Source organism: Heliangelus exortis, chromosome 17 (assembly GCF_036169615.1).
Source record: "Heliangelus exortis chromosome 17, bHelExo1.hap1, whole genome shotgun sequence".
NCBI lineage: Eukaryota > Metazoa > Chordata > Aves > Apodiformes > Trochilidae > Heliangelus > Heliangelus exortis.
Window position 1 is genome coordinate 1,532,285 of NC_092438.1, and position 14,367 is coordinate 1,546,651.

Below are 14,367 nucleotides of genomic sequence, written 5' to 3' on the forward strand. Positions count from 1 at the left end.
AAAGAATAAACTTTAACAAATATATATTTAAGAGATTTAAAAATATTAGCAATTATATATAAAGCAGTTTAAAAGAAATCAAGAGAAAACTGGATTTTAGCTTGAGGAAAAAAAAAAACAAAAACAAAAACAAAACAAACAAACTATTAGATTATACTAAGCTGTGTGTCTTGTGGCAAACTCATTCTAAGAGTAGCACAATATTTACCTTTTCTCTGGGTGGAAGGTACGTGCGAGCAGTTCTGTCCGGGATTTCTGTTGGGATTCAGTGTCTGTCTTTTTTTTTTTTTTTTTACACCATTAAGAACTCAAAGGATGTGCCTTGTTTTATGGAGGTGTTTTGTTTTCTGGTTATTTTATTTTTTTTCTAAATTCTGATCCTGGAGGTGTTTCATTTCTTTTGGAGTGTCTTCAGGTTTGGGTTTTGTTCATTTTTCTTGGGTTTGTAACTTTGGGGTTGTTTTGTTTTTCTTTTTCCTCGCTGTGTTTGGGGTGTGTGGGTGTGTGTGTGTGTGTGTGTGTGTGTGCACACGTGTCCTGCTGGACACACTGCTGTATATTCATGTATAAACTGGAGTTGGAGTCTGGTTCAGTCGCTTGAGTCTTGATGAATGCATAATTATATTTTTTTTTTTTGTTTGTTTTTTTGTTTTTATTTTTGCTTGTGGTTTCCAAACAAAGTGGTGTTGTTTCTTTTCTGGAGACTTACAGAGTGGTCTCTCTCCCTCTCTCCTTCCCTGTCTCGCCCATTGTGGTCTCTGATCCAGATTGTGTTTGGCACAACTTTGAAATTTCTTAAAAAAAAACCAAAAAAACCAAAAAAATAAAAAAAAAACCTATAAAAAAAGACTCTAAAAATAACAAAAAAAAAAAAAAATCACCCGCCTGAAAATATCTGTTAAAAAGAAAAAGATATGTATCTTAAAAAAAAAAAAAAATCCATAAAATTCTACATGATGGATATATACATATATATATTTTTTATGATTAAGTTATGGACTCTGTATTGTATCCCATCTGTCAAGCTATGCATCCTGGTGCTTCTCCTTCTGTGCTTAGGTTTCACCTCTACTCGTCTTATTCCTCCTATTCTGAATAGTAGATGGCTCGTGGTGCTGTGAAGAAGTTTGCTCCTATACAAAAGTCTGGCAACAAATATTTAAAGAAAAAAAAAAAAAAAAAAATAAAACAATAAAACCCCTGCTGGGCTGCCACCACTGTTTGTGTCCCAAAGCCACCAGCTGTGTCCTGCCGTGCAGCAGGTGGACAGGACAACCTCGTGGTGTGGTCACCTCTCCCCCTGGTCACTCTGCAGGGCTCAAGGCCACCCTTGGGTGCCTCTGCCTTGCCCAGACTGTTTTTCACAGTGGGTGCTGTGGCCGTGGGGGGTGGCTGGGTGCAGGAGCTGCCCCAGGACCAGTGCTGATCACCCAGAGCCTGCAATAACTCACGCCGAGCAGAAACAACTCTTTCCGCTTTTATTGTCAATGAAGAAATAACCAAATCTATATTACAATTTTAAAAACAGTAGAAAATGTGAGTAAAAATGCAACAGAGGCTTTTTCTCTTTAATGTGGAAACCATTATTACAGGGTGGTGAATGATGGGATTGTGTTACTTGATTTGAGAACTAGCTGTGGCATAAAAATCGTACCTGGCTGCTCAGGAAAACACCTCTTCCCAGCTGGATCAGCCTGACATCTTGGCAGTAAAATTAAATACTAGAGACAGAAAGGGGTTGGGGGCCCAACCTGGGGCAGGGCCTAATGCTCAGCTCTACCATTTCCATAGGACTGGCCCTTGCCACCCTGGCCAGCTGATGAGCTGAACCCCCTCAGTCCCATTGCCGGGTGCCCTGTGGGGCTGCCCAGGGCCGGGGGCCCAGCCCTGTCCCTGGGGGTCTCCCTGGCTGGGGGGAGGTGGGCAGAGGAGGGCAGCCTGCAGTGTGGAAGGCACCTGGAACGGCTTCCACTGCGTTTCTGATCATACTCAGCAGGTCTGAGGGAACATCTGGAGTGTCTGTGGGCAGTGGTCAGTGCGGAGAGGAGCTGCAGCAGTTATTCCATGGTGGTGGTGGTCACCCAGCAGGCCAACGGAGGGGAAGTTTTTGGTCTTTCAGTGTGCAGGACTAGTGTAGAGCTCTTGCTAGCACGTCCAGACCTGAGGAGGAGAGACAACAGGGACCCATGGTAAGGACTCTTCTGAGCAGCTCTTCATCCTCTTGTGGAGCTTCCCTGTGGGCTTTTGGCTTCTCCAACACCCCCTGTCACAAGTTAAACCTCTCGCCTATTGAGAACCATCCCCTTGTCTGTTTGAAGATGGCTTCTAACCCATTTGATGCCCCAGTTCTTGGAAGGGAGGAGACAAAACCATCAAGGAGAGCCTGAGGAAACCAAACCAACCTTTACAGTGCTGTCCACAGCGCCGGAGAAGAGGCGGCCCCTGGAGACGGCGAGGGCGGTGACGCTGCCCTGGTGCCGCAGCAGCGTCTGCGTGCAGATCATGTTGTCCATGCTCCACACCTAGGGGCACACAGGAGCTGTGAGCCAGGCCAGTTGCAGGGATGAGGATCTCACATGTCCTCCCTTTCCCTCAAAGCTGCCTGTGTTTTACCAACAGCACAGCCCTGGACACGTACCCTGAGCGAGCGGTCATAGGATGCGCTGAAGACTTTGGTTTGATCCGGCGTGGAGATGACAGCGAGGGCATAGACTGTACCCACGTGCCCAGTCAGTGTCCTGACCTGTTCCTTTGTCTCTATATCCCAGACCTGTGGGAGGAGAGCAGGGCTCGGAGACTGCTTTGGGCTGCAGGCCACCAACTTCTCCTCCGAGGGGTGCGTCCGCCTCCACGCACCCCCTCCAGGGTGGTGTTCTGCACCCACGCTCTGGGTGTGCCACGGAGGGGACCAGCAGAGCCAGGTTCCCACCTCTTTGCCCCTCTCCCCAAGCCAACCTGAGTGTCAGACCCCGCAGTCCTTACATGGATGAGGTTCTCATAGGTGCCACACACTATGTGGTGGTTTGTCACAGCGATGGAGTAGACGCTGCCTCCCGACGTCTGCAGCACGTGGACACACTCCAAGTTGCGGATGTCCCAGATCTGAAAGAGATTCCAAAGGAAAGGCAAGTGAGACCCACACAGGGACCCCTGAGCAGGAAGGAGCTCCCTTGAAGTTCTTCCCCAGCTGTGTCTGCAGTCAGCCTGGCTCCATCTGTGCCCATGTGACAGCTTTAAGGACAAATCTATCTGTGTGGGAATGGTCAGTGCTGATGAACAAAGTCCTGCTGGCTTATTTAGCCACCCAGCTTTGAACATCCAGGCTGAAAAAGTTGTGGAGACACTCACACCTTGTGAGTGTGACTCTGCACACAAACCCTGGGCCTCAACAGCTCTAAACACTGATGAAGACAAATTAACAGGGATTTATTAACACTGAAGAGGACAACTTCCAATTCCCTTGTGTCGCCCACTTGCTGAGGTGAACTATCCATCACAGCCTGATCCAACACACACAAGGGCACTCTGGAAACCACACACAGATTTATGGAAACTCTGCTGCCAGACAGTGACCTTCTCCTCTTATCAGCAGGACTGTCAGCACAGATAACACCAAGGAGGCAGCGCCAGGGGCCGAGCTGTGGTTTATCTGAGTGAGTCCCCCAAGAGCTGGGCTCCCAAGGACCATCCTGAGCACAGCCCCAGCACAGCCCCAGCCTTTGTGCCTGCAAAGATACACCCAGAACAGGGAAATCTAATGTGTCAGCAGCACTCTCACAGCCTAGCAGCTGTGTCCTGCTGCAGAACAGGGACACAGAGGCACGGATGGCTTATACTTGCCACGAGTTTCAGGGTCCCACCTTGATGGTCTGGTATGATCCACTGTAGAGATAGTTTTGAGAAGCCACCAGTGCTCGAACCCAGTGATTCAGACCTGTCAGCTCCTTCTTCAGTTTGAGCTCTGTACCAACAATATCCCAGACCTGCAGAAAGCACCACGAGACAGGGAGGAGGGACTCAGGGGGATGGGAATGGGCCAGCCCCTTCCTCTTAGTGCTGTCTCACTGCTTCTCCAGCCCCAACACTCCCACTCCAGGCCCCAGATAAAGAAAAGAGCATGTGGCCTCTTACAGATGGACTGTCCCATAAGCTGTCTCACCAGGGGCTGGAAGCACAACCAAGGGAAATCAGCCAAGGCTTTAAAAGGCATCTTGCAAAGCTGTTCCCTGATTCCTGCATGCTTTAGGTAAAGAATGCAGACTCAGGATCCCTTGGAGAGGGTTTCAAAACAGGCAGCCTGAATCCCCAGCCAATTCTGGACACAGTTCCCAATGGTTTGAATAGGGCCTTTGGGGGCCCAAGGGCACACAGACTTGGGAACTGCCAGGATACTCCACCTGCAGCCTCAGGCTTAGAGAGTTAGAAGCAAAAACTGTTTTTTTCAGCCAGGTCCCAGAACATCTCTGACTTCAGCACAGAGTGTGGGCTAAGCCTCTGCAGTGCTGGCTGTTCTGTGCAGCTGTGCTTCCCTGTGTGGCTCAGACAGCATAGTAACAAGGTCACCTACAGACCAAAATGCCACTTTCTTCCTGTTTGGATACTGCTGCCTGACAGGTTGTACCATCAGCCCCCAAGAGATCAAGAGGAGCCACCCCAGAGCTCTACCTTGATGGCTTTGAGGGAGCCACTGAACAGCATGTTGTGTGAGGAGACCAAAGTGCAGACAGGATTGTCGTGTGCTCGGATCGTGTTCACCTTCTGCAAGTTCTGAATATCCCACACCTGCAGAGGAGAAGAACACCCATGAGGGGCAGGGGCAGGGGAAGGCTCCTTCTGCTGAACCCCTTCTTCTTCGCCTCCTAGGGGCAAAACCACAGGCAGGACAGGGCTCCTGCACACTGTCCTGGCCTGATGAGGACTGCCCCAGCCTCCTGCTCCCCATGGCAGAGCAGAGTGGGGGAACCCAGCCTGCAGGAAACACCCAACTCCCACTCATGAGTGGGCAAAGCACACGGGGGTGATCAGTCTTGTAAAGCCTTATAGAAAAAAAGGATGCAGGTCCCTGCTCCAGAGCAGCCTGGGGCTGGCCAGGGGAGATCTCCCATCCCGACTGTGAAGTGGAGCAGGGGTCCTGGGTACTCACAATAATGGTGCAGTCAGCAGAGCCACTGTACAGCTTGTTCCTGTAATGTCACCAGAAAACAAAAGGAGGTCAGTGAGGAAGAGCAACAAGTGCCAGGCTGCAGCTTGTTCCCAGGCATGGAAGCCAAAGAGGTCAAGTTTTAAAGAGCAAAGAGGCAAGATGTGCCTCTCCTGAGCCACCTTGGCACGTGCAGGACTGAGGATGGGAGCTGTTAAAGGCATGCTCAGGAGCCCCAGTGCTCTTCCCTGTCTCCTGCAGGGGCAACTGTCCCTCCACACTCACCCCTGGATGCAGAGAGCCAGCACGATTCCATCGTGACCCTCCAAGGTCTTTTGGCACTTGTATGTGGTACAGGTATCCCACACCTAACAGGAAAAACAAGTCAGAGTCACACAGGGGGTCAGAAGCAGACAGAGCAGCTGGGGACCCTGGCAGGATGTCAGCAAAGCCACAAAAGCACCAACAGAGGAAGCAGGCTGTCACCTGGGCACCTGCCTGCTGGGCCCCCAGGCAGAGATAAACTTGTCTAGGAAAGGAAATTCACTGCAAAGGCTTGGGTTGAAGTTGATGAGGCAGCACACATCAGCCCTCCCCAGCTCAGCCTTTCACAGCCCAGGCCAAACACCATGCTGACCCAGAGGAGCAGCCCTCAGGCTCCTGCTTTAGGGCTCTGGTGGCACTGCACAACCTCCCCTGCCACTGCAGTGTCCCCACTGAGGACACATTGCTCCCTCAAGGGAGGGAACATGGGAATTAATGCCCAGAGCAGCCAGTTCAGGGGAGAAACCTAATTTCCTTCAATAAAGTACAGCAATGTCTATTTTTTTCCCATGTGGCTTTTGCTGTCACTCAAAGAACCCAAACCAGAGCTCTGCTCCTGTCAGGCTGGGTGGTGGCAGCCAGTGTGGCTCCCCAGCCCAGCCAGCAGCCACCACGGTGACTTTGGGAGCTGCTGTCAGCCTGAGTTACTGAAAACAAGACAAAGAAAAACAAACATGCCATAAAATGGAAAAAGGACACATCTGATCAGGGAAAAATGGATATTCAAAACTGTTTTTGCTCTAAGATGGCTTTCTGTAACAAGGGAAAATAAAAAGAGAATCCAAATTAGTGCTGAATGCCTCAAACACCACATGAAGCAAACCCAGCAGCAGCAGCAGCAGGAATGTGATTCTAATCAGGGCTTTGCAAAAACCATTTGTCTCTCAACTTCACTGTCAGGTAAAAGTTCCTTGCAGAGAATTGTGCCTAACTAATTGTGCCTAACTAATGATGCAAAGCATCATTTCAGACTCTTTGGGAAGTGACACTGCCTCTACCTCCCCAAACTGCAACTCAGTTTCTGCCCCACCTGAAGCAGCTGACAAATGCAAAAGACACAGAGGAAGAGGCAAACTCCCACCTTAATGGTTTTGTCTGAAGAGCCACTGAAGAGCAAGTCTCCTATGGAGTAAACACACAGACACCAGACAGGGCCCTGGTGCCCCACGAAGGTTCCCTTGCACTTGAAGATCTGCTGAGGATCATAGGCTGCAGAAACAAGAGGGTAGGTGAGAGGTGGGAGAATGGTGCTGCACCGTGTCACGGGGAGTCTGGAGGAGATGGAGCTCCCTGCACTGGCACCTCATGTTGCTCCTGGAACTCAGACACCCTTCACTTGGCTGGAGGGGGCCATGTCCCACCCTTACAGCTCAGGGACTCCTCTGAACCCCAGGACTTATCTCCTTCACCCAGTGCCTGACTGGAGCTTGGGAGGCCAGAGATGCAGAGGTGCCCCCCAGCAGCACTGAGTTCCCTTCCTGCCACTGCTTCTGGAAACCTCTCCCACCAGTATGTTCTTCCCACAGCAGCAGTGATCCTGTGATCAAACCAGTGCTGTGCCCAGAGAAATGTGTTCCTTGGCAGATCTGTGACCTCATCTGAAAGGGCTCACTGGGCCATCACCCCAAAATCAGACTGAGGGGAAAAAAAAAAAACAAAAAGAAAACCAGAAACCAGGTGCATACTCACATCCAAGGATGCCCATGTTGAGACGAGCATTAATGTGGGAGAGTTCATCCTGAAAAACAGAAGAAGCTGCCTGAGCTGCAGAGCTGCCCACCCCAGCCCATCCCCATGGCCTTAAGACTGTTCCCCTCCACTGCAGAAACTGCTCCTGGGCAGTCTGGACTCACTGTTAAGGCCCATCCTGACTCATCCTCTGAGCAGAGGTCTCCTGCTCTGGGCCTGAATGCTTCCATCCCTCCACCACCTCCCCCCAGAGATCACCACAAGCTCTGACACCATCTCAGACCTGTGCTAAACTCTCCAGTGCTCAGGCAGGCACAGAAATACCCCCCAGAACACATTCTCCTTGCTCTGCCCTTTGCCAGGCTGCTAAAAAGAATAAATTTGGTTGTGGGGACACCTTGCTCAGCTGGGCTCCTGAAGCCCACCTTGCTTGCAGAGCAAGCAGGAGGGAAGCCAGAGGATTTCCCCATCAGAGGAGAAGCCCAGCAAGCAGAAAGGCAGCTAAGAGCATGAATCCCTGCTCAGCCCCAGGGCCCAGCCCCTCCTCACGTTCAGCATGGACGCATCCCTGCGGAACTCCATCAGGTCCTCGCCCAGCTTGCTCTGGTTCTCATCCAGCACATCTACAAGAGATGGACAAGCCCTGAAGTCACTGCAGGGTCAGGAATGGCAGCCAGGGGAACAGGCAGAGGACACCTGCTGTCACCCAGCCTCTGAACAAGGAGGGAGGAGGAGCCACTGCTGTTATCAGCAAGGAACAGTGAGAGGGTGTCTGCTACTGAAAGGCAAATTGTACTTGAATCCTCAAGGCCCAACAAATTCCAGAGGTAAGACAGGGCAGGGCCCAGCAAAGGTGTCCAGGAACCATGCTCCCTCCAGCATGACTGCAGGCTATTCAACTCACTCATTTTTATGGGTGCCTCTGCTCATGGAGTGCACAGGAGTAAGTTAGAGGAGAAAGGTGGTAGCTGCCTGTAGACACTTCTAGGACTTTTCATGTGATTGATGACCACAGGATGAGCTCCCATGATGTTCTGGGAGCAAGGAAGTTGATGAGACCTCTACTCGTTCCTCTGCAAGGAGTACCTGAACCTCCTGAAACCCGCTCAACACCAGTTTTAAACACAGAATGAATCCTGTAATGCACCATCCTAACCTGCCCTGGCCCTCCAGCACTGACCACAGAGCTTCTCTGGGGCAGACTCACCAAACTTGAGCTCCAGGTTCTTCTCCAGCTGGTCAATCTTCTCCGAGAGCTTCCCCAGCATGGAGCGCAGGAAGGCAATTTCCTGGTCCTTCTGGGCCATTGCCACCTGCATCTCATGGAAACGATCATCTGTCTGCTGCAGGAACTCCTTCAGACCCTCAAACTTGCACGTTTCCAAGTGGGTCTCATAAGTGTCTTGATTTCCTATGAATGTGCACCTGCAAGGGGAAGGCAGATGCTGGCTGGAGCAGGGCTGACACTGGGGACATCCCTACAGCTCAGAAATGAGCTCAGGGCATCCTTCCCTAGGTGAGCCCAGAATCACAGAATGTTCAGGTTGGAAGAGACCTCCAAGCTCATCCAGTCCAACCTTTGACCAACTCCATAACCAACACCTAAACCCTGTCCTTAAGGACCAGGTCCCCAAACCCTTTTAAATGCCTCCAGGGATGGTGACTCCACCCCTGTCCTGGGCCATCCCAATGCCTGACAACCCTCTCAGGGAAAAACATTTCCTAACATCAGCCTAAACCTCCCCTGGCACAGCTTCCATCCATTCCCTCTGCTCCTATCCCGTCCCTCAGGAGCTGTTTCCCTCCTCACTCCAACCTCCCTTGAGGCAGATGCCATCAGGTCTCCTCTCACCCCCTCTTCTCCAGACTGAACACCCCCAGCTCCCTCAGCTCCTCACAGGATTTGTGCTCCAGGCCCTTCCTGAGCTTTGTTCCCTTCTCTGGACATGCTCCAGCATTTCTCTGTCCCTCTTATAGTGAGGTGCTCAGAACTGAACACAATACTCAAGATGTGCCCTCCCCGGAGCTGAGTACAGAGGGAGATCCTGCTTTAGTGGGAGAGTTGGACTAGATGATCTCTGGTGTTCCTTTCCAACTCTGAAAATTCTGTGATTCCCACTCAAACCCCTCGGCTCCTTACCCGTATTTGGAGTGGGGACACTTTATGTGCTCACACTCTTTCAGATGTGCCTCTAGGTTCATTTTCAGGAGAGGAGGGCAGCTGGGGTTATTGGGGCAGCGAACGGGCCGGTAGTCACAGCTGCTTTCATGATCTCTGCCCATGGAGATAAGTAAAAAGAGGTAGAAAAAAATGAGTGGTCAGCAAAAATTAGTAGAAACCACACAGATCATCAGGAAAGGAGCAAACCAGCCCTGTGAGACTGCCAGGTGATCGAAACCCTCCTGCTCTGAGGCTGCAATTACAGCCTGAAATTCTCATTTGGCCAGGAAGTTGAGGGCAGTAATAGCCCACATTTACACAGGGAACATCAGATGAACTTCAGACAGCTGTCAGTGGCCAGCTGATAGGGAAGACAGTGAATGCATTTGGCACGGGGAGGGAGAGAGATTTCAGATTGCCAAGACATAAGTAGGATAACTCCTCTTACAAAAAGCATCCCAAGGTCTCTGTTTTGACCACAGCCCCAGTGTGTCACCCCAGGTGTGAGGTGGCTGTTTCCCCTCTCCCCACGCTGAGGCACTCAGGACCAGAGAACAGCATCCTTTCCCTGAGACCAGCCCAGCTGCCAGCACGCTCAGACTGAGACACAGTGCAGAGAACTGTCCCCTGAAATCCCTCTGCCAGCTCCCACCCCCCTGCAGGGCCCAGCAGTGCTGAGGGGAGTCCTCCTGTCCCTGGGAGCAGCGGGACAGCCCGGATACAACAGCGGGTGCTGGAGCCCTGTCCCTTGGAGGGGCTGCCTGCTGGTAAGAAGCCACTTACTTCCTGGCACTCAGTTTAATTGTAAAGGGGCATCCCCGGGGGTCCACCTCGAAGGCAGCAGGCTTGCTGCTGGCTGCAGCCCTGCAGCCATACTTGCAGTGAATGAAGAGTTCCCCGATCTGCTCGGCCACCGCGATGTTGTTCACCACCACGGTCAGTTTGGCGTTGTCCACGGGGCACTTCTCTGCCAGGGGGGAAGGAGAGACAGACAGACAGACAGACAGTCAGGCTTGGACACTGCAGGAACCACTTCCAAGAGCTTTTACGTTTTATTCTTTTGCCTTCTCTGGCCACGTCCCAGGTGGGTGGCAATGGGATGAGCTGTAAATAGTCACACAAGGTCTGCAAACCAGGGCGGGGGGTTGGATCTTGGTGATCTTTAAGGTCCCTTCCAACCCTGAGCATTCTATGATTCTTGTGATCCCTGGTTTGTCTTGGGGCCTGGTGAAAAGTTAATCTTCATCCATAATAATCCAAGCTATCTGCCAGAGAGTGAAAGCCACACAAATTCAGACAACTCTGTGCCTGTAAAGTGTGAGAGCATTCACTGGCAGTGCCCACAAACCAGAAGATGCCCCAGCCATACCCTGTGCCCCCTCCCAAGCCAGGGGCTCAGCCCCTCTGCTGCCACCAGGGCACTGCAGATGCTGCAGCAAAGTAAAGACATGAGCTTGGAAGGCAAAAGCAAAACTGAGCAGTTCAGAACTGCAGCTGCCAAGATTTTTGCTAAAAAACTGTTGATTGGGATAAATACAGCACAAGGAGGAGGGCAGAGGGACCCCTCGTGTCCCCACAGAACACATTAATGCAAAAGGAGCTGCTGTTGTGCTGGATTCCCCAGGGAGCTCCTCAGGGCTTGCAGTCCTGGTAAAATGAATTGCTTGGCTTTGTGCTGAACAACAGCTTTCCAAGAAGGGCACAGGCTCGTGCCAAATAAAGTATTTTTTTCATAGTGCAGAGTCCAAACCAAGCAGGAGCTGGCAAGGGCAGGCCAGCAGCCAGACACTTGGGCTCCACCAGGTTTCTGGAAGAGCTGTGTGAGGTACAGGAGCTCTGTGAGCTGCTGCAAGGGGCTGGGTGGGCAACTGGAGAGCTGGCACTAATGGGACAGGGGAGGAGGGGTCTGATGGGTCTGTGCCACACGTGGCCCCCTTGTTCCTTAGACAGGCAGCCAGAGAAAGCTTTCTGTCTGAAATCAATGGATCAACCCTGGGCAAGATGTATTATCCTGGGATTATCCATTGCATATTCCAGGATTTGAGAACATCCTGTCCCCAAGAGCCAGGCACACCCCTCCAGTGCCCATGCCACCAGAGCTCTGCTGCCAGCCCCAGCCCCACACTGCTGCAGGGCCAGCCTGGGACTGACAGCTTGGGTTAAGCCCTTCAAACAGCCTTCTGTGGGTTGCTTTGTAAGTGAAAGGAAACAAACCAGAAAATAACAGCAATTTGGCTGCATCACACAAGAACAGTTCTGTACTCACCAGATGTTAAGGCACATCTTCTACAAAACGTGTGCTGCAGAGACAAAGAGGAACAACAATGTCAGCATAAACTGCATTGGACAAATTATTCCCTCTGGCTCATGATGGGGAAGGTGGGAGACACCAGAGGCTGTGGCACAGGGGCCTCAGCAGCTGTTCTGCCTGCTTTATAGCTCAGCACCACAGGGCAAAAACCAGCTGCTTGGCTCCTCAGAGTGCAACACAGGTCCTGTTTCTGAGTTGCTTTGAGGGTTCTGCCCTCTTCACATCAGGCTCTGCTCATGGTGCAAGCCAAAGCCCCCCCACCATGCTCTGATACCCCCACCCTCCAAGGCTGAGTGGGGTTTCTCTACTTTACCCTCCACTCAACCCATGATTCCTCTGATTTCTCTGAGAAGTCCTCAAGGGGAAGAGCACCAGCCTGGCCTTGTCCTTGGCCAGTCAGCTCATCACATAGATCTCTCTGGAGCTTTTCTATCATAGCTGAAGCTGTCCTGTTGTCAGGAGCAGCTGTTTTTTAAGGCATGCACTGTAAATTTTTCCACTTCAAATACCTCTCTGTCTCCCCATTCTCACCAGAGAAATGTATGGTAACAATTCAACTTGATAAAACAGCAAATGAATATAAAGACAGGAACAAAGGCAGCAGCATTTCACTGGTCCTGAACTTGCCCTGTGGGTTCCCTGGGACCCCCTCAGCCACATCCCCTGCCACAGGGCCAGCACTTGGCAGCAGTGCTGGAGAGGCTGCAAGTCACTCTCCAGAGCTCTTATCTGCTGCCCTGCTCAGGCAGCCTTTTCCTGCCCTGCACAGCTGCCTGCTGCTCCCTCCAGAGCTGCCAGACCAGGACTCTGAATAAAGCCAGCCTGCTTCCTGCAGCAGAATTTTTCTCCATATTAACCAGTAAATCTCAGTGTCCCCATGAAGTGCTGCTCACTGAAATGGTGCAGCACAAGTGCAGAGACTCCCAGCAGCTTTGAGGACAGCACCCTCACTGCAATCAGCAGCCCTGCCCTCTGCTTCTGTTCTACAGCTCCATCCTAGCAAGCAGAAGCACGTCAGGAGCATTAGAGAGCCCTGTCACAAAGCCATCTTTCTGCACATGTAGCACAGAAGCAGGAATAATACACAGTTTCCATTAGATCCCAGTGAAATGGAATACAGGAGGATATCTGCAATACTCTGTGCCTCTCATTAGAGGATCTCAAATCTCTTTGCAAGCATTAACTAAATGAAGCTTCAAGCCATTCCTGTTCTATAAGAAATGCTTCCATCATGACTGAAGAGCAGCAGCCCCTGATGTGCCCAGGAGGCAGCAGCACTCTGCAGAGCCCTTCAAGATGAGGAAGGAGGAGTTTCAGACCTCACTTGGAGCCACAGCAGGGAGACTGAGCGTGGCTGATGGCACAGCTCTCCTGGGAAAAAGCAGCACAATTTTAAGCAAGCCCCAGTGATTGCAGAGCACCCCACACACCCCACTGCAGGCTGGGTCAGGGGGGAAATCTGCTCCTGTGCTGGCTGGGCATCCCCTCAAGGGCTGGGTCATTGCTCATTCAGGCTGACAGAGCCTGGGGACAGTCAGGGCTTCCCTGCAGGTGACACAGGACACCTGTGTGGAGCCCATGCTCATGGCTTGGAAGGGCAGTGCCTTACCCCACAGGTTGTGATGACTGGGTCCTTAAACACACTGCAGCAGAGCTGGCAGCACAGCTTCACAGAGGGCTGTTCAGCAAACACCAGTGGCTCCTGGAGAGCAGGAGAGAACAGAACAGAGAGAGCACAAACCATTAGGCCAAGTGCAAGAGCCTCCAGCCCTGCAGGAGGGACAAAAAAACCTCTTCAGTGGGGAGCCTGGGGCACAGGGCAGGGATTTCATCAGCTTGAAATAAACTCTTGCCTGGCTCTGCTGAGCTGTAAGAGGCAGGGGAAGAAGGAACTTGGGAATGGCTGGGAGACCCTCAGCTCACCACAAACTGGGGGCCACCAACGTGTAGCAAGACCAGGACCCAACAGCAAACTGCAGAGACCAATTTCTTTGCCAGAGTGACTCAAGTCACCAGACCTGGGTGAGCTGCCTGCTACCTTTTGCTGGACCTAGCAGTGCCTTGTCAAAAACATCCTCTCCACTAAGCCTGAAGTTTAAAAACATAAATTTTTAACCAGCTCGCCCTTTTGTGTTTTTGAAACATCCTGGAGAAAGGGCTCTTTCTTTTCTCTTTTGAAGCAGAAACAATGTTGTTTCTGCAGCAATGGGCCAATCTCTGCTGTTTTGTTTAGCAACCAAGACTGCTGGAGCATGGGCTCTGAGCACGTCCTGCTGGAGACAGCATCTCTGCTCCTCCCCCGAGCAGGGCTTCACATTTCAGAGCATTTCAAATCCAGCACTGCAGTTGGATCCATCTTCTCCATCCCGTGCTGCTTTCAGAACTGCAAACACAACCCCCTGGGTTCCTAAACATGAAACACACACTTTTATCCCAGGTCCAGGGCAAAATGCTGCCTGACCTTTTAGGCATCCAGTCTGGGGTTAGTTACTGGGTTACAAGCTCAGCTCAGCTTAAAAGTGTGTGTGTCCCCAACGAGAGTCACATGTGGACACCCTGCACCCTCCTGGGGCTTACAAACACATCAGTGGGGTGCCACACAGCCCTAAATGCAGGATGGGGCTCTGAATCAGTGGGGAATTGCATTAGTCCTGCTCCTGGGGCTCTACCAGCCTGAAGACCTGTAACCCCCAGGGCCAGAGAACCACACCTGCCTTTGCAAAGACTTAGGGTTTTTCTGAG

The 14,367-nt window shown here is 51.6% G+C and overlaps 1 protein-coding gene across 4 annotated transcripts in view; it reads right to left on the reverse strand.

The window, feature by feature from the left end:
* Positions 1-1,464: 1,464 nt before the first annotated feature.
* The window catches only part of TRAF7 (TNF receptor associated factor 7), a 30,405-nt gene continuing 17,502 nt past the window's right edge, over positions 1,465-14,367 (reverse strand). For all 4 annotated transcript variants that reach the window (XM_071761452.1, XM_071761451.1, XM_071761450.1 and 1 more), the window contains 16 exons: positions 13,235-13,327; positions 11,581-11,614; positions 10,098-10,281; positions 9,294-9,428; positions 8,361-8,578; positions 7,703-7,776; positions 7,154-7,202; positions 6,546-6,673; positions 5,426-5,508; positions 5,144-5,183; positions 4,666-4,782; positions 3,861-3,983; positions 2,983-3,102; positions 2,639-2,770; positions 2,403-2,522; positions 1,465-2,160 (listed from right to left, as the gene is read on the reverse strand). In XM_071761452.1, coding sequence (XP_071617553.1) covers positions 2,146-2,160; positions 2,403-2,522; positions 2,639-2,770; positions 2,983-3,102; positions 3,861-3,983; positions 4,666-4,782; positions 5,144-5,183; positions 5,426-5,508; positions 6,546-6,673; positions 7,154-7,202; positions 7,703-7,776; positions 8,361-8,578; positions 9,294-9,428; positions 10,098-10,281; positions 11,581-11,614; positions 13,235-13,327 — 1,665 coding nt within the window. In that variant the 3' untranslated portion in view covers positions 1,465-2,145. The remainder of the gene's footprint in view (positions 2,161-2,402; positions 2,523-2,638; positions 2,771-2,982; positions 3,103-3,860; positions 3,984-4,665; positions 4,783-5,143; positions 5,184-5,425; positions 5,509-6,545; positions 6,674-7,153; positions 7,203-7,702; positions 7,777-8,360; positions 8,579-9,293; positions 9,429-10,097; positions 10,282-11,580; positions 11,615-13,234; positions 13,328-14,367) is intronic.